The 19,924-nt window shown below is 55.6% G+C and overlaps 7 protein-coding genes across 7 annotated transcripts; 3 read left to right on the forward strand and 4 right to left on the reverse strand.

Moving 5' to 3' along the window:
- Positions 1–336: 336 nt before the first annotated feature.
- Positions 337–5,350, reverse strand: B0H18DRAFT_972613 (P-loop containing nucleoside triphosphate hydrolase protein). The gene is given in 18 exon segments (XM_048043877.1): positions 337–791; positions 847–970; positions 1,029–1,327; positions 1,394–1,743; positions 1,798–1,880; positions 1,937–2,010; positions 2,063–2,091; positions 2,145–2,272; positions 2,333–2,405; positions 2,459–2,497; positions 2,556–3,824; positions 3,880–4,094; positions 4,152–4,335; positions 4,389–4,562; positions 4,620–4,788; positions 4,847–4,919; positions 4,956–4,959; positions 4,975–5,350. The coding sequence occupies 18 exon segments, from the start codon at positions 5,186–5,188 to the stop codon at positions 510–512; spliced, it is 3,783 nt and encodes a 1,260-aa protein (XP_047899529.1). The 5' UTR covers positions 5,189–5,350; the 3' UTR covers positions 337–509.
- A 3,564-nt stretch (positions 5,351–8,914) lies between these two features.
- Positions 8,915–9,663, reverse strand: B0H18DRAFT_1113600 (uncharacterized protein; the record flags this gene model as incomplete). Its single annotated transcript, XM_048032970.1, has 3 exons — positions 8,915–8,992; positions 9,054–9,078; positions 9,140–9,663. The coding sequence occupies 3 exons, from the start codon at positions 9,661–9,663 to the stop codon at positions 8,915–8,917; spliced, it is 627 nt and encodes a 208-aa protein (XP_047899530.1).
- A 753-nt stretch (positions 9,664–10,416) lies between these two features.
- B0H18DRAFT_1100861 (Alpha/Beta hydrolase protein) lies at positions 10,417–14,019 on the reverse strand. The gene is made up of 15 exons (XM_048032505.1): positions 13,512–14,019; positions 12,942–13,455; positions 12,781–12,894; positions 12,583–12,728; positions 12,443–12,527; positions 11,902–12,388; positions 11,798–11,848; positions 11,677–11,742; positions 11,520–11,611; positions 11,399–11,454; positions 11,291–11,351; positions 11,192–11,239; positions 11,076–11,170; positions 10,891–11,007; positions 10,417–10,826 (listed from the first exon to the last, which is right to left on the reverse strand). The coding sequence occupies exons 1-15, from the start codon at positions 13,760–13,762 to the stop codon at positions 10,643–10,645; spliced, it is 2,367 nt and encodes a 788-aa protein (XP_047899531.1). The 5' UTR covers positions 13,763–14,019; the 3' UTR covers positions 10,417–10,642.
- Positions 14,020–14,273: 254 nt separating this feature from the next.
- B0H18DRAFT_314895 (uncharacterized protein) lies at positions 14,274–15,000 on the forward strand. The gene has a single exon (XM_048037527.1). The coding sequence runs from the start codon at positions 14,413–14,415 to the stop codon at positions 14,875–14,877; it is 465 nt and encodes a 154-aa protein (XP_047899532.1). The 5' UTR covers positions 14,274–14,412; the 3' UTR covers positions 14,878–15,000.
- B0H18DRAFT_314883 (uncharacterized protein) lies at positions 14,613–15,640 on the forward strand. The gene is made up of 2 exons (XM_048037526.1): positions 14,613–14,980; positions 15,032–15,640. The coding sequence occupies exons 1-2, from the start codon at positions 14,902–14,904 to the stop codon at positions 15,466–15,468; spliced, it is 516 nt and encodes a 171-aa protein (XP_047899533.1). The 5' UTR covers positions 14,613–14,901; the 3' UTR covers positions 15,469–15,640.
- Positions 15,394–17,453, reverse strand: B0H18DRAFT_926225 (PIG-U-domain-containing protein; the record flags this gene model as incomplete). Its single annotated transcript, XM_048041632.1, has 9 exons — positions 15,394–16,000; positions 16,054–16,178; positions 16,229–16,272; positions 16,332–16,431; positions 16,483–16,741; positions 16,790–16,890; positions 16,943–17,109; positions 17,158–17,222; positions 17,276–17,453. 9 exons carry the CDS (start codon positions 17,451–17,453, stop codon positions 15,771–15,773), a joined length of 1,269 nt encoding a protein of 422 aa, XP_047899534.1. The 3' UTR covers positions 15,394–15,770.
- Positions 17,438–19,377, forward strand: B0H18DRAFT_972649 (cyclin-like protein; the record flags this gene model as incomplete). Its single annotated transcript, XM_048043878.1, has 11 exons — positions 17,438–17,647; positions 17,718–17,793; positions 17,846–17,998; positions 18,061–18,184; positions 18,239–18,284; positions 18,335–18,358; positions 18,400–18,536; positions 18,595–18,608; positions 18,641–18,706; positions 18,766–18,863; positions 19,326–19,377. Coding segments are annotated over exons 1-11 (966 nt in total), but the record flags the coding sequence as incomplete, so codon positions are not given.
- Positions 19,378–19,924: the final 547 nt, after the last annotated feature.

Genomic DNA, 19,924 nt, shown 5'->3' on the forward strand with positions numbered 1-19,924 from the left:
GAATGGGTAACGAAACGGTGCACGAATCCCCCAAAACAAGAGACAAACTATCCGGCAGAAACATTATAGGGTCGACTAGAAGGCGAAGTATCGTCGTAAGTATCATAATCGGTAGAGAGGCGCGCAAGTTCAAAGTGGTATGTATGTATCACTTCTTGCTAAGTGCCTGTAGCTGCACGTATTCATAGTAGCCACCCTTGAGGGAAAGTAGCTCATCGTGTGTGCCAGATTCGCTGACAGCGCCGTCCTTAATGAAGTATCTAGGAGGGCGATTAAAACGTGCATTCGTGCAGGAAGGCGACGAAACGCTTACATTCGGTCGGCGTTCTGGATGGTGATAACCGATGGGCAATGGCTATTGTCGTCCGACCCTTCGCGGCCTTGTCTAATGCCTCTTGCACAACCTTTTCTGAGTTGGAATCGAGAGCTGATGTTGCCTCATCGAGCAGCAAGACCTTCGGGTTACGTAGCAGTGCACGTGCAATTGCGATACGTTCTGTAACCGCCAATCAGTACGGGTACTTGTACGTGTAATCTAGAAGAACATACGCTTCTGGCCACCGGAAAGCTGCGAGCCCTTGCCACCGACCTCGGTATCGAAGCCCCTGCACGCAAATCAGCATCAGCTGAACAAACTGAAACACAGGCAGCACGTACTGTGGCAGGCTCTGAATGAAGTCCAGGATGTTGGCGTTCCGACACGCGGTCTCAATTTCCTCTTGTGTAACCTCAGACTCCGGCTTGGTAGCACCGAGGAGGATGTTCAGTTTAATTGTGCCAGAGTACAGGGTCTGGGAAGCACATGGTCAGACTAAAACATCGGCGACACAAGCCCAGGCAACATACCGGCTCCTGAGAAACCAATGCGATGTGCTTGCGGTACTCCGAAACGTTGTACTTCGAGATGTTCTGTCCGTCGAGGTAGACAGTGCCGTGCAACGCGTCATAGAAACGCTCAATCAGCTGGATCCTGCATGAAACGTCCAGTCAATGCACACTCCAACTCGTGGCGCCAGGGATAAACGTACGTTGTACTCTTTCCGCAGCCACTAGCGCCAACCAAGGCAGCGTAGGTTCCAGGCTCCACATCGAGGTTCAAGTCACGCAGCACCCGCACACCAGGACGAGTCGGGTAGCGGAAGTGCACGTTCTCGAAGCGGATATGACCCTGGACGTTGGTGGGGATGTCGCCCTCCGGTGATTCCGCGTCGATGTCGGGCATGGAGTCCAGAAGCGCGATGATATCCGCGGCGGCACTCTTGGCCGAAGAGATATCGGGAACGAACGAGAAGACGTTGCCGGCCTGGATAGCACTGAAAGTCGAGCTCTGTGGACGCGCACAAAGAACAGTCAGCAACTCGCGCGCCTTCCTTCGTCAACACAGACTGCGTACCATGAGGCCAACGAAGAACTGGAACGTCGAGAACTCCCCATTTGCCACAAGCAGAGAACCGTACCAGAAGATGAGGGCGATGACGAAGAATGACATGGCCTGCGACAGCGCGTAGATGCCGTTGCTGTACAGTGCCGACTTCTTCGAGGTTTGGAGTGGACCCTCCAGACTGTCGCTATACAACTGAAGGCAGTCGGCTTCGCGGGTGAGCGACGCGACGGTCCGGATGGCGCCTGCAGCCTCGCATGCAAGCTGCGCAGAGTGCTCGTGTTCACGCTTGTTCTTCTGGTCCTTCAGAACGACGACGCGGAGACGAATGTATCCAGCAGAGAACAGCACAGGAGTACACGCTGAGAAACAGACATTAGCTGGACCAAGACCCCACTTCTCGAATGTATGCTTACCGAGAGCGACGAGACCGAGCTTCCACGCGAAGATGATACCGATGATGGTACCACAAATCAGAGTCGAGATGGCCTGAACGATGCTGGATCACGAAAAGCATTAGCGACGGGCTCATCTCAACTCAATACCGAGACTTACGCTCCCAACGTGACACCAGCGAGACCATTGACCTTCTGAGGGTTGTCACTCAAGCTTGAAGTGAGTTGACCAGTCTGTGCGACGCCTGTCAGCTTCCCGACGCACAGATTCTCACCAGATACTTACGTTATGCTCGTCCTCATCGAAATACTCGACTGTAACACAGAATCAGTAATCACGTAAGAAAATCAACAAGACGTCTACTCACTGTCTTGTCTGATGATAGCACGGAAGCTGAGCGAACGGATCTTGTTTGTCAACTGAGCAGCGGTCGAGGCGAAGAAGTAGTTCTGGAAGCCGATGGCGGTAGCAGACAAGATCGCAATGAGGAAGAACCTACAGCAGCGTAAGCTCAATGTCCATCCGACCGACCTATCATCCAAACTAAAAACTCACCACAAAGCAACCCGGTCGCCATCATGTCTGCGCACGTGAGGGTCGGTGCTCTGGAAGCCGCTGATACCCTGAGCTATAGAACAGGGTTAGTTCCAGCATCCAAGTGCCACCATCGACAATGCTTACCGTATACGATACCAAACGCCGGGTACGTCCCTCCATTGCCTGTAAGCGAGTCCAGTCAGCGGACGTTCCGGCCCCCGCCCTACCAACCGACACTCACAAATCGCCGCAATCGAGCCAAACAGGTACATGTGCCAGTTCTCGCGGTTGATGCCAAAGAAGCGGCGGAAGATCGTGATCGGCCCGTACTCCCTGCCCGCCTGCCTCGCCTTCTCCTGACTGCGTTGTTCGAGGATCTGCGACGCGAGCGACCGCCCAGACTTGGAGCGCGTGAGCGGGACCTCAGCCTGCGCGGCCTTCTCGTAGTCCTCCTCCTCCCCGACGCTCGCCACGTCCGTTACATCGTCGCTCGAGTCGTTCCCGCGCTTCTCGCGCGCGTCCCGGAGCCTCTGCGCCGAGACGAGCCGCGAGTACGGCCCGTTCTCGTCTTGAAGCAGCTGGCTGTGCGTGCCCGACTCGAGCAGCAGCCCATCGCCCATCACATAGATGCAGTCCGCGTCCTTGATTGTCGACAGCCGGTGCGCAATTGTGATCGTCGTGCGTCCCGCCGCGGCCTTGTCCAGCGCATTCTGCACGATGCCCTCGCTCTGTGTGTCGAGCGCGCTCGTCGCCTCGTCAAGCAACAGGACCTTCGGGTCCGACACGATCGCGCGGGCAATGGCAATACGTTGTTTCTGACCGCCCGAGAGGAGGAAGCCGCGCTCACCGACCATAGTTTCGTAGCCTAACGGGAGCTTGGTGATGAAGCCGTCCGCGTTCGCCTTGATGCAGGCCTCCTTGATTAGCTGCGTCTTCTCGTCCTCGGGCGCGTGTTCCCACTGGGTACCGATGAGACCATGCGCAACATTGCCCTTAATGGTCGTAGCGAACAGTGTAGGCTCCTGCGACACAAGGCCAATCTGACTGCGAAGCCACCTAAGGTTGAGGTCCCGGAGGTTGATACCATCAATCTTAACAACGCCCTCAAGCGGGTCGTAGAACCGCTCGACGAGCGAGATGGTAGTCGACTTGCCAGACCCAGAAGCACCGACGAGCGCAGTTGTCTTGCCTGCCGGGAAGGTAATGGAAAGGTCCTTGACAATGGGCACGTCCAGACGGGACGGGTAGTTGAACTTGACGTGCTCGAAGGTGATCTCGCCGCGACAGGACTCGGGCCTGAGGCCTTCCTCGCTCGCCGAGTCGATGAGGGGAACGCGGTCAATGGTCTCGTAGAGCTTCGCGGCGGCACCCATGCCGTGAGTGATAGACTGCATTTCAGGGGCCAAAAGAGCGAGGGAGAATGACCCGATGAGAATGGCCAAGATAACATTAACGATTTGTCCAGCGTTGGAGTGACCTTCGTTAATGAGTGTGGTTCCAAAGTCAAATGCTACGAATGTTTCGTGTTAGATTGCGATTTGGACCGGACGAATGAATGAACATACCAAGCGCATAGCCTCCATAGATGACGAAGAAGAATGTGGCCAATCCGCAACCGTGGAAGATCGCGGCCTTCATGTCCGCATTCCTGGCCCTCGTGATATGCGAATCGTACCGTTCAGCGAGAATGTGCTGTGAGCCGAAAGCTTGCGCCGTCCGCACTGTCGAAAACACTTCTTCGGCCAGGGTGCCACCGTCCGCAACATGAGCGAGAGACAGCCTTCGTCGTGTCAGTCTACGGCTGCAGAAATTCACAGGGAGGAAAGTGAATACTCACTGCATATAACCGGAGACAAACTTGTTCATGACTCCACCGGTGATGGCGATACAGGGCAGCATGGATGACATGGCAAGTGCCAAACGCCATTGCCGGACGTACGCCAATACGAAACCAGTGACGAAGGCAGCGAAAAAGTTGCACACGATGGCGACCTTCTCAGAAATACCTTGTTGAACCAAGTCTGTTGGATTGTAAGAAACATTCAGAAGTTCAGAAAAGATGATATGGGCGTACGTGTATCCGTCTGAATCCGCGTTGCTACCTCACCAGCACCGACGTCATCGAAGTACGCAATATCCTGTCGGAGGACCGCTTGCAGGTAGCGCTCACGAATTCGCTTCGCATTGACCTCAGCGGTATACACCCAGATAGCCATGTATGTGTACGTGCAGGCAAGCATACCAATACCTTTCTCACCGGTAAGCCACAGGTTTGCGAGATCATTGTCATGGTTGAGGTACATACCGATGTAGACCAGGTACGACGCATCATTAGCGGAGGTGCTCTTGAAGTTCTCCCTCGCTGCTGGCAGCCTTTGTTGAGCGCCTTGATCGCCGGCATTTGCCTGTTCCAATGTGGCTCCGAAGACGACGAATGCGTTCGTGAGATTGCCAAAGAGCAAACTCATGAGGGGCTTCGGACGGAATCATTAAGCAGTGTTTGGAGATGCAATGATAGACGATGAAACCGACCTGGGCAGCACCGGCAGCAGCTGCCGCAACGATACCAATGACATCCATGACGATTTCCGCCTTGGTGGAGAACCTGCGGACGGGGGATAAGGCGGCAGATGGGCGCAAGCGAACAGCAGGCGTACCGAAGAGTTGAAAGAATGACACAGGCTTGGTGGGCGTCGTAGTGGGTTTGTCACTGTCCGACGTTGGTATGGGGTGTGCAGCGATGGCCTGCTGCTTCTCCTTGTCGAGGTCGACAGGGCTCTCTCGTCGGGACATGTCGACCGCCTTCTCGTTGGAGATGGATGAGTTGCGGGCGTCCTTCTCCTGCACGGACTCCGCGGTGACTGAAGCCGCCATGGCTGCGTACGGAGGCGACGCGAATAGGAAGGAAGTGTACGAGTCGGACGAGGGAGGAACCAGAGGAACGAAGGGAATACCTGGCGCCCGCGGCGCACGGGTCTGTACCTTATACTCCAAATAGAGCGTGCGCGTGCGCACTCAGCTCGGCACTGGCTCGACTCACGCTGTGGGGCCGCGCAACCGACGTCGTTGTCCGGCATCCGTGCCAACGCCACGCTCCCCTGAGCTCGCCCCGCCGTATCTGGCTGCGCGTAAAATAGATTTGTACAGACATAGGCTTTACGCGGGTCGCGGCTCTCTGACTGCGTGGCCCTCGTCGCTGGGAATGGCCTGATTCGTCTCGACGGGCGAGGGAACGCCCCAAATCCAGCCGCCAAATTGGCCCACAATCTCCGCAGCGGGGGACCCCTCCGCTTACGAGGCCAATCTGACGTGATCATCCCCGCCCCGATGGGGATCTCGCCCAGGCCAATCGACATCGCCCCGCTGCAATTCCGACGCCAAGCTGATCTGTGCCTGGCCGCCACTCCCCGCCACATCGCGCCCACATCGCGCGCCGCCCTTGACGCCCCTCGTGCCACACCATCGCTGCCTCTCCGAGTCACATCCCAATCATGCTCTGCTGGCCACGCCTCCTCTCCGTGCTCGTGTTCTCACCGCGGCGGGAGTGCTCTGCAGCTAGCCGCACGACCGTTGCGCCCGCCAAAGACCCAGGCAACCGCCGTACGGCCGGAGACAAATTCTTGAATTCTTGGAGGCGACCGGGGAATTCCAGCAGATCCCAGCGCTAGCCGAGCGTATGTATGTTGACGCGTAAATACCGACCCGCCCGATCGGCAACCTACATACAGTACGTGTCCTTCCGCTCGCCACATGGAGATTTGGCCTCAGAGGAGTGTTTGACTTTTACTTCTCACCGAAGGACTGCACGCGCATTCGTTCAAAATGCACCGTCAGCGGCAAACTGCGCTCCGTGCGGCACACACGCTGTCCTGTCGTCCGGTGAGTGACCGCGATATCGATGTTGTCCACATGTCCCGGCCCAAATCGGTGTGCATGCCCATCACAGGCATCGCATCCCCTACTCCGCGAAGTTGAGCGTGCGGCATCTGGACTGGCGAGCTGACATGCAGGCCGGGCCGCGATGACACGCATTATGGTGTGATCCAGCCACGGCGGCAAGACCAGGCTCTTGACAGGTACCAGCCCTCCTTGTCCGTCTGGCTTTCTGTCGCTCCTTGGGCGCTCCTAAATGGCTTTGGTGCGGACTGGTGGCGGAGCTTACTTGCCCCCACACACACCCGCGGCGTAGACTCGGCCTGGTGGTGTCCGCTCGGACGCGGGTAGCCAAACATAGCACTGGGTAAGCTAGTTGGCTCAATCTTGGCGACGTAATCCATCAAGCTGATGCCGACCAACTCTGGTATCGTACCCATCCGTGTGGACGCACCCCACCAACGCTCCGACGGGGTGCATACACAGGGATGGGTACGAGATCAACCAACTCAGGAGCACACCAAGTGCTGAGCGCTCCAGTACGCACCTTGGTAAGCGTGCATTGACCGGGATGAGTCGGGAATTCTTTGACAGAATCTGAGCCCGCATCAATCGGGGACTTTGCAACGTGTAGTGATGGCGCATCATTGTTCACGAGGTGAGTCGGTGCTGTGACATATCCTCGCTCCCGTACACAATTAATGACATGTCCAGAGTCATTAAGAGTGGCGTTGGATGTGACTCGTCTACGAAACTGCCTAGACAGATCGCTGCGATATCACGGCGAAAACTGGAAGAGAGCGCTTGTTAGTTGCAAGTCATTGCGGATGATACCGGTGTGCCCGGTCGTGTGCCATCATCTTCTGCCAGCTACTTGACTCTAGTAACTGCACTGCAACGGAGAACACTGCCCAGCGCACGCATCGAAGCCGTCGGACTCGGGGTGGACACTGCCAGGACAGGAAGTGACGCTCAGCCAGCCGCCATCCTGCCAGGCAGACCACCGACGGATCGGCAGTAGCTCACGTTGACGCCGTTAACGTCCGTTCCCCAAGGTTGCACCGACAAGTCGCACAAGATCGCATTCGCGTGCCGCTGCACGTCGTGTACAGGCGGCTCAGCCGCAGGTAGCTACGTCGCCCAACGGCAGACAAGCCCAGCCTTTTGTGTTTTCATCTCCTTCATCCCATCTGCATTTTTTGCGTCCGAGCTGACTGCACCCTCACGGCTCACATAGCGGGAAGGTCGGTCTCGTTCTCCTCCCCCTAATGGAGTCATCGGCGGGCGGCATAGTATGTCAATCAAGCTTCGGCTACCTGTGGACCACGGTCCCGTCGCGGCATGACAGTCCCGTCATGCTGTTGCACAAGCTGCACTGCGGTGACTCCAGCACCCGAGGTGACAAGGCGTCGGCGACGCCGAGAGCACGCGCAAGCCTTGACCGAGCGAGACCGCGTTCAAAGGCTGCCCTATTCTGCGGGGGTTGCAATTACATATCTTACCGGAGATGTTCTGGGGCTTGCGCGTGCTCAGTTTTAGCTACGGCGCCGTTGTGCCTACGCAGTCCGGGTTGCCGGACTGGCCGTACAGCTGCGGTCAAGCCGCCCCGCCGAACAAGCTTCGTGCACGCTGGTCTGTGCCTCATTGAGACCTCCCTTCCCCTGCACCTAAAGCACCCGGGTGAGTATGCATCAGTACCTATCTCAATGCTCGAAGAATACGCTGGTATCCTTACTCTCTGGCCCTAGGAGAACGCCCGCTAGCAGTTTACAAGAACGAGTAGTGTATTCTCTGACCATATGCCATTGATTTGACCTGATCTCGGGTGGGGCGGCGCCCGCCGACCCCGTCCGCGAGTCTTGAATTTGCTACAGGAAGGGCGAGAGAGAGAACGGATTACCTGCTAGCAGCGGCGACCGATAACCCGTTATGCGTTCAATTCTGCGCTTGGACCTGGCTTGGACGTCCTTCTGGCTTCCTAGTCACCCGTTTAGGTTCGCGAAGGGCACCCGGCCACATGTGCCCGCTGATTCACAATTGCCCGTCATGCTGTTGTCTATTGCTGGCTACGGGCTCCAGCCATAGCACTGGTACCCGTGGCATAACTCTGAGGTGCGTGTCGCGGTGCTTAGCTAGCTCACTAAATTTAGCATGCCCCGTCTCACCAGACTCCTCTGTCCGACAAGATGGCCGCTAATACGGAGTGTTCAATTCGGCGAGAATCGATATTCAATTCAGTTCAATGCGGCGCGATTACAGGCTCGAGAATGAATTTAAACGCCACCAGCTCGTCTTGACCTTGAGCGCAGATCCGCGTCGACATGTTGCGGGCGCATCGGCGATTAGGCCATCGCTGTACCAACGCATCATCCGGTCAGCACATTGCATTCTTAGATTTCTGACGACGGAACTCACTGAATGCACTTCCTCTTGAACTATTGTATGTGATTTCATCGATCGAGATGCGACCGTATAAGGTACTGCAGCTGCCCTTGGACCCATGTGGATGACGCTCGCTGTTCTTCGCGCGTGCCAAACGAGGCTGCAGCCAGCTTGTGGATTACGCGTAGACGCAGGTTCTCCTGGTGGCTCCGAATGTTACTGCCTGCGACTCCTTGGTGCGTCGGACTACAAAGGATTGTGAGTGGACTAATCCGGACGAGCCGCGGTGAGTCCAATGCACCTTAACCATGCATTCTGACTCCCGATCATGTCGTTTGATTTGCTTTAGGAAGGCATGCGGAGAGGGTGAGGGCGGCTCCCGTCCTCCGTAATGGGGGCGCGGCACAACGGGCACAAGCCATTCTGTAAGGCAAAACACCAGTCAGCCGTTCCCTCGCCAGCCACAAGCAACAAAACAACTAACACCATCGTCGAGCCAGTGAATCAAACTAAACAGGGAAATCAGAAATGAGTAACCCATTCCACGCGCAAACAAGCAGCTGCCCTTACTCGTTGGTGCAAAAGACGTGGTTGCAGCGCAGCCTTATGATTGCGGAGCGGCGGTCACGGCGGAGGGCATCCGCCTCGTGCTCCGTAACGATCTCCTCGAACCGGACCATGCACACGGCACATTCGTCTTGAAGGCCGTACCCGTAGCGGCGCAGAAATTCCTCATGCTTCGCCATCAGGTCCCGCCGGCGAAGCTCAGAACCAGCATAGGCCTGCGCTTCCGAGTCATGTTTGGTGTGGTCTATCCCCGAGTTGATGGTCAATGTATAGTCCTGCTCAGCCTCCGTCTCCGCCCCGCCGATTAGATCGGGGTCGTAGGTCAAGGCGGATCCTGTCCAAGCAAGAACCCGCTTAAAGAAGAAGATTGCTTGGATACGGGCCCAGTATGCATAGAGGCTGGAATCCTGGAAAAGGTAGTTGAGAGCACCCGGGAACGCGAATTCGAGCGCCAGACCCAGATTGAGGTAAACGAAGAGGGTAACGAGGAGGACAATAATCCCCGAAGGTTCAACGGCCTGCGTCATGGTTGTAGAGTTGCAGAGTGTGTATGGACCGTGGTACGCGAGGTAGTGAAGGACTAGTGATGATTCAATGTAGGAAATACTTATACGAGCGGTGGGACCGGTATTTATTTCACCTGAGGAGGCTGACCGTGGCTGCCTCGAGCTCCCATGGACAATGTCAGCCTTGCATTAGCGCCGCCGGCGGGCAGGCCAGTTCAGAATGGCATATCACTGGGAGTTAGTCTGCGCACTCAAGCTATGGGGTGATCATATGGAGCTCGTGTACTGCACAAGAATCCAGAGGGTGGACTAGGTCGGACCATGTCCGACTGTGCGGACATGTGGAACTTGCGCAGGTTGGGCACACCGATCCGATGTATATGTACGTTATGTTCGGATCGTGATCTCTGTTGTAGATCCTATGGCCGGCGAGCACATTTCAAGCGCAACGATACATATCATGACGACCGTCCAGAGGCTATTGACTGACGCCAGGGTCACAGCCACAACGAAGTAGCGCATTGTCCCCGTATGATATAGACGAGCGAGGATGAAGTTACTGAGTAGGACTGCCAAACCGGGAGGGCAAGGTGATGAATTCATGGCATCTTGTCACGGTACCGGTACTCCATAATTGTAGGATCCTTCTGTCCAGCACAGTTCGAGTATGAGGCTAGTAGTGGTACACAGGTCCTAGCAGACAGCCAAATCAAGGCTTGTATCGATAAAGCATTAGCTGGCACAAAGCTGCTCAAAGCTGGCACTTCAATTACTGTGACTTATCCGCGGTACGAAGCGGAAGCGAGCATGCCTGGGGGTACGCCTAGAACCATGTGCTCAAAACAAAGCAAGCCCTTCTAAGGCGTTGAATAAGAGCAACCTCTGGCGTCTCGTCCGCCTGATTTGATTGTATCCCCCATTCTGTTAGTATACATTGTGCCTTACTTACGCCCCCACTTGGTGCACATTCCGACGCCTATAAAACCCTGTGACTGCCTTCCTATTCCGTGTTCAAATACTTGTCGAACCACCGGAAGACCTCGTAGTTCCACTTCAAGCTACAATGACCACCCTTCATCAACACAGCAGCGTTACACGGAGACGCATCGACATACCTGTTCATATGGTTGAGCACCCAATGGTTCTCATCCGGGAATATCACCAGCCGACTGGGCACGCCACGCCTGTCACGGTGCAAGCATCAGTCACCCAGCCTCAGGCATCTCTAAAGCCGAAGTTCAAACGCACTGCTGCAGGACATGGAAGGCGCTGATGCCCTCCGTCTCGGGCAACCGGTAGTCCTTACTTCCATGGATGATCAGCATCGGCGTAGACCACTTGTCCGCAAAGTTCGCGGCGTCGTATCTATCAGCGGAGGTGAGCTTAACTCTACCTTTCATTCCGTGTCAAGGTAACGCTGGCGCGCGACGCACTTTGCGAGGTTCTGCTTAGCGCGTTCGTCCCACGGACGACCTCCCCACTCTTCGTTGAACTGCGCGGACGACTCGCGTGAGCGCGTTGCAGAGCACTACAAGTTAGGAGCACTCACGAAGAAGAGCTCGTCAGTGGAGAAGCCGTTGTAAGTAGCGGAGAAGACCTGCAGGCATATTTAGCCTTTCGCCGTCGCTCAAGCTCACAGGATACCCACGCCATCATGACACACTAGTGCTTTGAAGCCGAACCCGTATTCCGGGTGCCCCTGGATCCAGCTTGAGAAATGTCAGCTCGTGTACTCTACGTCAGTCGGGGAACGTACTTGATGGCGTAGCCGCCCCAACTCGCACCAGCGGCGACCGCTTTGTCTGGGTCGACCTAGAATAAACCGTGACTAGGTCAGCATTCCAGTACCATCGGGGAGCATCTGTCGGACAGCATACCTCAGGGTAACTGTCAAGGATGTATTTGAAGCCTTTCTGCATGTCCTCGAACGGCCGGCCGCCCCAGTGCTCAGAGATAGCATTGGTAAAGTCTGACAGACCGGACATAGTCAGGTTGGTGCCAGTGGCGCAACACGCCCACTCAGAGACTGCTTACTTTGTCCGAAGGACGTCGAACCAGTTGGGTTCATCGCAATAGTGAAATAGCCTTGTGAGGCGAAGACTTGAGGGCGCCGTCAGCGGAAAATTCGTGATGACGTCGGGACGCATAAACTCACTGTTCGGGTTCCACCTCGTCGACCATTGGTCTTCCCATGCGCCCTGCGGACCTGGAGTCAAGTCAGCGCCCCTCAAAACTGTCTCTTATTCGTCGTCATCATACCTCCGTGGATGAGCATGAGGATCGGCCACTTCTTCTCCTCTCCCTTCTTGAACCCCGGCGGCTTAACGATCCATCCATGCACCTTGTGCCCCTCCGCACCCTCAAACCAGAAGTCCTCGCCTGCCGCCAAGCTCTTCCCCTTCAGCGCGTCCTCCGCGAAGCGCGTCAACTGCTCCACCTGCAGCTTCGCCACACCTGGCTCCCGTGACTCTGGTGCGAGCAGATCAAGCTGTTCGAGCCCCCGTATCACGTACATATTGTTCGGCGCGGTCAACGACGAGTGTGTGAAGAGTAAGCGGCCGTTCGGCAGGACTTGTGCGCCGGAGGCCGCCCCGGTGGAGGTGAGCTCGATGGGCTCACGGTACGCTGTAGCAAGGTCGGGGTCAGCGGTAGACTCGGAAGGCGTTGGAGGGATTGGGAGGACGAAGATCTTGATGCGGGCGATGTCGCCTGCGGTGAAGTAGATCGCCTTGCCGTCTTCGGAGAACTGCGATATTGACCGATTAGCACGGTGCGGACATGGTGAATTGTTATGCATTACCTGTAGGGCGTCCGGCGAACGGTCCCAATGCTTGGTCAGCGTGTACTTGACGTGCTTGGTCAAGTCGTAGATGACGACTTGCGCCCTGTTTTCGGACAGAACTCAGTGCGGGGTGTCTATGCATCTGCAACGCCACGGACCTGTCAGCCTCGGCGCCGTCTTTGTCGAGCTGCAGCCAAGCCGCCTTGTCGCCTTGCTTGCTGAGCACTGGGCTACGAGTAGCGCCGTGCTTGCCCGACGTCAGCTCCACGGGCCTGCCAGCTCCGTGGATGTCTATGAGGTACACCTGCGACGTATCAGTCGGTGCTGCCCACGAAGAGGCATGTCGGAAATCGCACGTTCTGCTTCGTGTGCCATGCAGGTGGCAAAGCCGGATCCTTGACTGTGTAGACGATGTGCGTCTCAGAGACGTCAAAGTCGTCCGTACCTCCGAACGGCTCGACCGGGCAGGTCTACGCTGCTTGTAAGTGTCGACTGAGCACTAGTGTTTCCAACTTACATGACCGGTGCCCTTCAACAGATTGACGAACTCAGAGCCGAAGACCCATGTCTTGTCCGGAGACTTCGAGAGCGTCACAGAGAACAGCGAGGACCTCTTCGGCCCAACCCACGTGTCCCAGTGCCTCTCATACGTGTCGTCGAAGACGTATGCAGTATCGCCCTTGTTTTCCCAGGCCTCGTCGTGTTTCTTCACAGCCGCCAGGTCCCCGTCCGAGTACACGTAGTCCGAGAAGACCAACACGCCTGCCTTCGTGGCGTACTTGAAGTTCGCCGCGGTGGACGTAGGGAACTTGCCGACGAGCACGGGAGCCTCAGGGACGAGGGAATACTCCGTCTCATACTTGACAGAGATGGCATAGAGCGTGGTGACCTTGTCCTTGTCTTCGCCCTCAGCGACTGCGTGGCCGACGGTTCGGGAGTCGAGCCAAAAGGCTTCGCCGCTGTCTGTAAGGGGGATCTCGAAGGGCTGAATGGAGGACTCGACGGAGGCGATGTAGATCGACTTCGTGTTTCTTGCAACAAGCATCCTCGGCAATCCGCAGGCTACGATAAGATTGATGACACTCACTTCTTGTCACTCAAGGAATACTTGCTGACCTGGACGAGGGCAAGATCGCCAGCAGGATTTGCGAGCCCTGTGCCCGGCCTCACCAGCTCGACGAGATCCTTGGGTGTAAAGATGTTGGTGCCCTCTTTGAAGGCAAAGTCAGGAGTATACGCGCTGGGCATGGCTGCCTGAGGTGTTATGGGATGAGGTTCCAAAGGCACCTGCGATGCGAGACCGAGCACAGTAATTGGGAACCCAGCTGGGAACCACATGGCGCGATAGACCGTGACCGATGCCGGGCCTAATTATGAGACGAGTTCTGTACAGGATTCGAGCAAGCCGTGTCCTCGCGTTCGCACGACAAGGGCCGTGGCTGCTCGTAGGTCTGACGTGCGAGCGAGGAGGAGGAAGAGGAGGAGGAGACCATTTATTTAGCCACCCGGACCGACTGACAGCACCGTGAGTCCGTGACGCATGGGCGCCATCGGCATCTTGACGATGTGACCACGCTCACCAAGTACAGCACCACGACCCATAGGACCACGTACGATGAAGGTATACTATGTTGATACATCTATTTCTCCCGATGAGCCCCCATCCATTACCCCAACTGTGTCTTGCGAACTTGCAGCTGCCAAACCTATCGGCCCTTGCCCATAGTATGACCATCACTGGCAAATACTTATGATCAACGACGACCGCGTAGGCGCCCGTTGACCGGAGCGGTACCTAGGCCTAAGCGCCTTAGCGTTCGCGGGACGCCAGCGGCGCGCCCAGTCCCAGATCAATCTTACCCTGACCTCTACGCCGCGCGTGCAGCCGCGTACGTACATACGGATGATGACACTCAGTACTCAAGTACTCAGGACGCGCCGTCTGGCTTTCCGCCTTCTGCACCGAACTTCACTGGTCGTTCACTCTCATGGCTCCTGGTGCTGGAGGAGATATCCTCGAAGATGGGTTCCTGGTGCAGTGGAAGGGCACCAACCCGGCGACCGGTGAGGCGTGGAATCCAGTTTGGGTGTCGCGGGACAGCTGTCCTGCAGACATGATAGCAAAATGGGAGTCGTCAAAAGTGGGAGACGCAGATCGTGTCAGTGAGACCCTCGGTGCGCCTTCCTCATTTCATGCAACCGAACTTACAGCATTGACTCGCGACTCAGCAGAGGCCACGGTGAACACCCTCAAACGGTCTGCCTCCCCAGTCACGGCGACAATTCCAGACTTGCCGATCGATCGCGACGTCGAGTCTTGCAAGAAAAAGCCGAAATTAGAGAAGCAGACTGGCTCAGCAAAGGGACGGTCCACCTATACTGGCTTTCGGCCGTTCTACCAGAAGCCTAAACCCAAGCCAGTCCAACGTAAAGTGGTGAGAATGTCTGCTTAAGACTCACTGAAGTAGCAAGGCATCATGAGCTCACATTCAAAGAAGACCGCAGACAAGCCGGTGGACCCTCCACCCAAAGATACGGCCACAGTTCAAGACAGCGGTGCGTAATACTTCAGACATAATTCCAAACTCGTATTTACTCTTTACCCAGAAAGCAGTGCTCATTGGTTGTTGGACTCCGTTATGTGCACGAAGAGAGGCATGACGGTCGTCATATCAGGCTCTTCGGGAGGGCACGAGGACCGCGGCTGGTACAACGGCGAGTGCGAGGGCGAACACGGTGTGGTCAAATCGGTCTTCAACACGGGGAACGGAACCTTCTCGTCCACCGCGCAAGTGAAGATCTTGAACCCTCGCGAGGGCGCCCCCTCAGTCTTCGCGATCCCTGTCGAGTATCTTGTCCCAGTGAGACCCGAGAATCCAGGACAAAAGGCTCTTGTGCTGGATGGTGACTGCAAGGGCGAGGTGGCGGTCATCAGGGAGGAAGGTGAGGTGGTCGATGAGTGGTTTGTCTCGGTGCGGAACAACCACTTCGAGATCAGTGGTGAGAAGCTGGTCCTCTACTCGGAGGTTACGGATACATTCTGAGCATGCATCGCAGTATTTCCTGTCCTTGTCTTCCGTCCTGCTACTGAGTCTTCTGGCCATCGTTGACTGATGCCTTGCTGCGGCCTGCATGTTTTTCGTCTTGCTGTCGACGCTATCTCTGACGAAGCTTACTCTAACTCAAATTAATTCTGCCATGGTGCTTTCTGCGTATTGTTCTTGCAATATTCGCTCTTCGTCAACAAAACACGCCATGACATGGTGCAGACTCATACAATCCCAACTCTCAAACATATGTACATACCGCAAACATACCGTCCGAAATGCTGAACGCAAGGCACCAATCACTCCTGTACGACCTCGAAGTCGTCCTTCAGCTCGCCAATGGCGATCCTCAAACCCGCCCATATCGAGTCGAGCAACGCAGAGCCGTTCGCCATCCCGAACACGAGGGTCGAGGCATAGAAGAAGTTCGCGTTCCCTGTCCCCTGGGTAAGCCAGAGGTAGTGGAAGAGCGGGAGGAGCAGCGCGGCGTGCAGATGCAGCAGGGCTGTGACGATAGGGTGATTGAGGTCTGGAACGGGTGTGAGAAGTTAGAGAGGAGAATTAGGGATGCCTGGGACGTACATGGGAAGGTCTCGGGGAAGAGGGACAGCATGCTGAGGAAGAGACCTGGGTCTGACAACGTTGGGTACGCCTTGAAAATACTCAGGATGCCCAAGATGAGGAAGCATGCGTAGAGGATGTCATGCCTATGACAAGATGTGAGCTGTACGTAGTGGAGCGTTTCATTTTGGCTTACTGGAACTTGATGCAGAGCGGCAGTACATATATCAGGAGATGCACCTAAGTAATGCAGAGTCAGCTTCATGTTGAGAGAAAAAAGGAGAAGCGCGCAGACGTACCGAGAAGACCATAAGGAAGAATGGCCTGAAGTGGTCGAACATCTCGGTGAAGAAGTACCACCAAAGCCCAGGGTTAGGTGTTAGATCGGGCAGCGTCAGCCTTCGGCACGATGTGAACACGCTAGCCTTTGCAAGAGCAACGAAGACTTACGACGCGCCCCACGTTTTTTCTAGCCAGGTGAGATTCCCGCAGACGAGCGTCGCAGCGCCAGAGAGGAGTACGGTGTAGACCGCGAACTGGCCTGCAAGCGGTGCTATTCGCCGGACGCTAGTCTTTATGAAATGGGGTGATGCCAGATGTGAAGTCGGGCTGGAGGAAATCAGCAACAGGAGCGGGACGAGGAGGAGGATCGATGGGAGAGACAGCTGAACCAGGAATGCGAGGGTCAGTAGGGACGCTGACGCCTGTTCTGCCAGACGGTGAGTCAGGACCCTAGCGGAAGACTTTTGCAACATACTGCGACATGCAAACATTATAGATAGCAAACATAGCGAGTTCTCAAAGCTGGACGTCGACAACCCCAGAGACGGCAGGAAAGTATACGGGTTAAGGAGATATCTGAACCTCGCGTCATGTCTTGCAGCAAAAGACTTGGATAAAAGAGACGTACAGCGCAGCTATGAGGCTATCTCTCGAGGTGGTTGACACGTTTTGTCGTGCCCTCCATATGTGTACCAAGGACCATGCGGCTACCGCATCACTGGTGGTCCACAGGAGTGGTGCTGTGACCTCGCTGAGTGGTATTACGGTGGTAAACAGGGACAGCAGCAACGGGGACTGAACAAGTATTTGAGTTAGCTCAATTATGAACACGACAGCGCTTACATGGCGGAAAGTGCTTCCAGAGTACGGATCGATTCCATGTTTGAAGAGGTAGATGCCCTCCTGCACTGAAGAGAGTAACCGTTAGTGCCAGTCATGACGTTCCAGAAACTGAGCGTACATCGCGAGTAGGACGTCAATGGGCTCGACAGCAGATGATCATCCCGCAAGTAGTGTGTCAGAGGCGAGAAAGCGAGAGCGAGTCTACTTGCGACGAGAGCAGGGAAGTCACAGTGAAGTCCATTGACGCCACCGACGCGAGGCGCGAGCGCGAACACCCCTTTGCTCTCAGCCACCATCTCCGCAGAGTCACCACCATGGACGGTTCGCAGTTCCTGGCATCGTATGTCAAACATCACCTGCCCTACTTCACACCTGCGGAAGTCGAGAAACTCTCAGACAAGCAGCGGGGGAAGCTGTCTATCACGCAAGAGGAGAAAGCCAGACAGCAAGCGTGCGGGTTTATTGAAGCTGTGGGTGCGAAGATTGGCTTGTACGTCCTGTTTCGCAGTTGCTGATATACTGGCAGCATAACTGACGTAACGGCTGTTCGCGCAGCCCAGGAAGACGATTGCCACTGCGCAAAATCTATACCACCGGTTCCATCTGTTCTTCCCGAGGAAGGACTTCAGCTACTATGTCTGTGCCCTCACTTTCAGTTCCTCTTTGATATCTCTGAGATGCCTTGCAGGACGTCACTTTGGCTGCTCTGTATGTCTCCTCGAAGATGCATGACACACTAAAGAAGCCCCGTGAGATTTTGATGATTAGCTATGGGGTACGGTATCCTGAGCTTGTGGCCAAGTCCAAGTCTATCGTTGGAGAAATAGACATGGACCCTCAAGTTCGTGGTCTTCTTCATCTCTCCGTGTCCGCCGATGCTAACGCCGGATTGTGGGTGCTTAGACCGTAGAGCTCGACCGTCAGCGACTTCTAGCGGTGGAGCGGTTGATGTTAGAGACCATATGCTTTAACTTCACGTCCAGAATGCCCTTTCCGTACGTCATCAAGATAGGACGATCTCTAGGAGGTATGAAGAGCTACCCGTATCCGTATCTGCATGCGAAGGCTCACGCTACGGCAGCCACCAAGAAGCTCACGAAGCTTGCATGGCGTCTCACAATCGACAGGTCAGCGAAGTCCAGTGGCCTTCTCCCATTACTTACCGTGTGTCACACAGCTTCCGAACACTAGTGAACCTTGAGTTCCCACCACACATCGTCGCTCTCGGCTGCATATACCTAGCTGCGTTCTTACTCCGTTCGATCAAACATCATCTCCCGATGGACCCGACTCCGCGGTGTGCCACCAAATCGTTGCGTGGCTGAGCAAGCCTGAGGCATGGGAGCGACAATTTCAAGCACACGTAGAAGACTTGGAAGGTGCGAAGCGCTGTCTTTGGTTCTATTCTATCTTGCGGGATGTTGACGGTCATGGCAGAAATTGCGTTTGCGGTGATAGACTTGCTCATAGGGGCGTCTCAAAGCACCAACCAAACACGTCGCCTACGACACCGTCCTCTCCATCCCCGCATTTAAGTCGAGCGCAAGCTGTCGCGAAACAATACCGCCGCCTCTCCCTTATAGCACTGACCAACTCATCCGTCTCAAGATTGTCATGCGGCAATCGGAGCATCCTCCACGACAACGGGAGAGCCTTGCGCAGTCGGCTGAATACGAAGCATCACTCCTTGGCCGAATGAAGGGACGGTGCGGTTCCTCTTCGGCCCTCCTCCCGTATCACCCACATGGTCTTCGTAATCTGTCGAGCATACTGACTCTGATCACAAATACATCTGGACCGACCCTTTGTTCACTGCTTCCACGGAGATATTGAGGTCCTTCTCGCTGCCTGCTTCAAAGACGCGTCCAAAATCTGCCGAAGCTAAGCAAAAGCTAAGTGATCAATTTCTGGGCCATGCTCGGCGCGAGTATTAAGCACTTGACGCGGATGCTGTCTACTACATATTACCCTGTCCTGCGCCCGCGGCCCTGGATTCACGACGTCCCCATATGTACCAGCGTGTGGATGGCAATTATAACGTGCTTCCATGATACGGAAAGGAAGTCGTTCATAGCCAGCGAAGGTGATGCGAAAATGACCTCGTCCCCGAAGCTTCTGCCAGACCAAGCCTCAAACAGCTAAGTACGGCGTACTTAGATGGGAAGAAGCACGGCAACGTCTATGGCCGATGTGTCACGCAGCTGGGCTGTGAGACACAAGGTAGGTAGTATATACTGAAATTGTGGTCATGTACACGAGTGCGATTGCGCCAGACGATGACAGAGGTACGGTAGCAGTAAGTTAGCTCGGATCTGTACTTACATGAAATTGAAGGCGGTCGCGACGCGATAGTGGCGACAGTCACCATGAAAGGTGTTGCCCCTAGTCAGGCGACAGAAGAGACGCGGTATGTCACGCGTGACATGCGCGTGACACCGAACCGAACTGTGGTTCGTATTCGCTGCTTGGACTGCACTCCGTCTCGTGTGCCCACTATCTAGCCGGCCTGTGCTGCCGCAAGCACTGCGGCCAGTCCTCCTCTTAACGGCTGTCTTTTATCACCACGGCCTATTTGTCTAGGCTGGGTACATCGTCCATTCGAACGCGACGCGTTCAGGCTTCCCTCCAGCCACCTTCGTTCTTCGTCGCTCTTCTCGGCTCCTCCTGCCCACTACTCCACGGCTCGCCTAGTCGAACGCGCTCAATATCGCTTGGCCAGCTACTTCAGCTGCTCCACTTATCGACGCGCCTGGATAGCGCTCTATTA

The sequence above is a fragment of the Fomitopsis serialis genome (genome assembly GCF_022376445.1).
Source record: "Fomitopsis serialis strain Sig1Antser10 chromosome Unknown B0H18scaffold_3, whole genome shotgun sequence".
NCBI classification, from domain to species: Eukaryota; Fungi; Basidiomycota; class Agaricomycetes; order Polyporales; family Fomitopsidaceae; genus Fomitopsis; species Fomitopsis serialis.

What these genes read in the sequence shown, in the direction of transcription:
- B0H18DRAFT_314883 (XM_048037526.1), top strand. Translation starts at nt 14,902, where the DNA reads ATGAGCTCACATTCAAAGAAGACCGCAGACAAGCCGGTGGACCCTCCA. An exon ending in GGCCACAGTTCAAGACAGCG is followed by an intron (nt 14,981 to 15,031) that starts GTGCGTAATACT and finishes CTCTTTACCCAG; the next exon opens with AAAGCAGTGCTCATTGGTTG.
- B0H18DRAFT_1100861 (XM_048032505.1), bottom strand. Translation starts at nt 13,762, where the DNA reads ATGTGGTTCCCAGCTGGGTTCCCAATTACTGTGCTCGGTCTCGCATCG. An exon ending in CCTCATGCTCATCCACGGAG is followed by an intron (nt 11,849 to 11,901) that starts GTATGATGACGA and finishes ACTTGACTCCAG; the next exon opens with GTCCGCAGGGCGCATGGGAA. An exon ending in TTCGACGTCCTTCGGACAAA is followed by an intron (nt 11,612 to 11,676) that starts GTAAGCAGTCTC and finishes CCGGTCTGTCAG; the next exon opens with ACTTTACCAATGCTATCTCT.
- B0H18DRAFT_314895 (XM_048037527.1), top strand. Translation starts at nt 14,413, where the DNA reads ATGGCTCCTGGTGCTGGAGGAGATATCCTCGAAGATGGGTTCCTGGTG.
- B0H18DRAFT_972613 (XM_048043877.1), bottom strand. Translation starts at nt 5,188, where the DNA reads ATGGCGGCTTCAGTCACCGCGGAGTCCGTGCAGGAGAAGGACGCCCGC. An exon ending in TGGCTCGATTGCGGCGATTT is followed by an intron (nt 2,498 to 2,555) that starts GTGAGTGTCGGT and finishes ACTCGCTTACAG; the next exon opens with GCAATGGAGGGACGTACCCG. An exon ending in CATTGGTTTCTCAGGAGCCG is followed by an intron (nt 792 to 846) that starts GTATGTTGCCTG and finishes TGTGCTTCCCAG; the next exon opens with ACCCTGTACTCTGGCACAAT.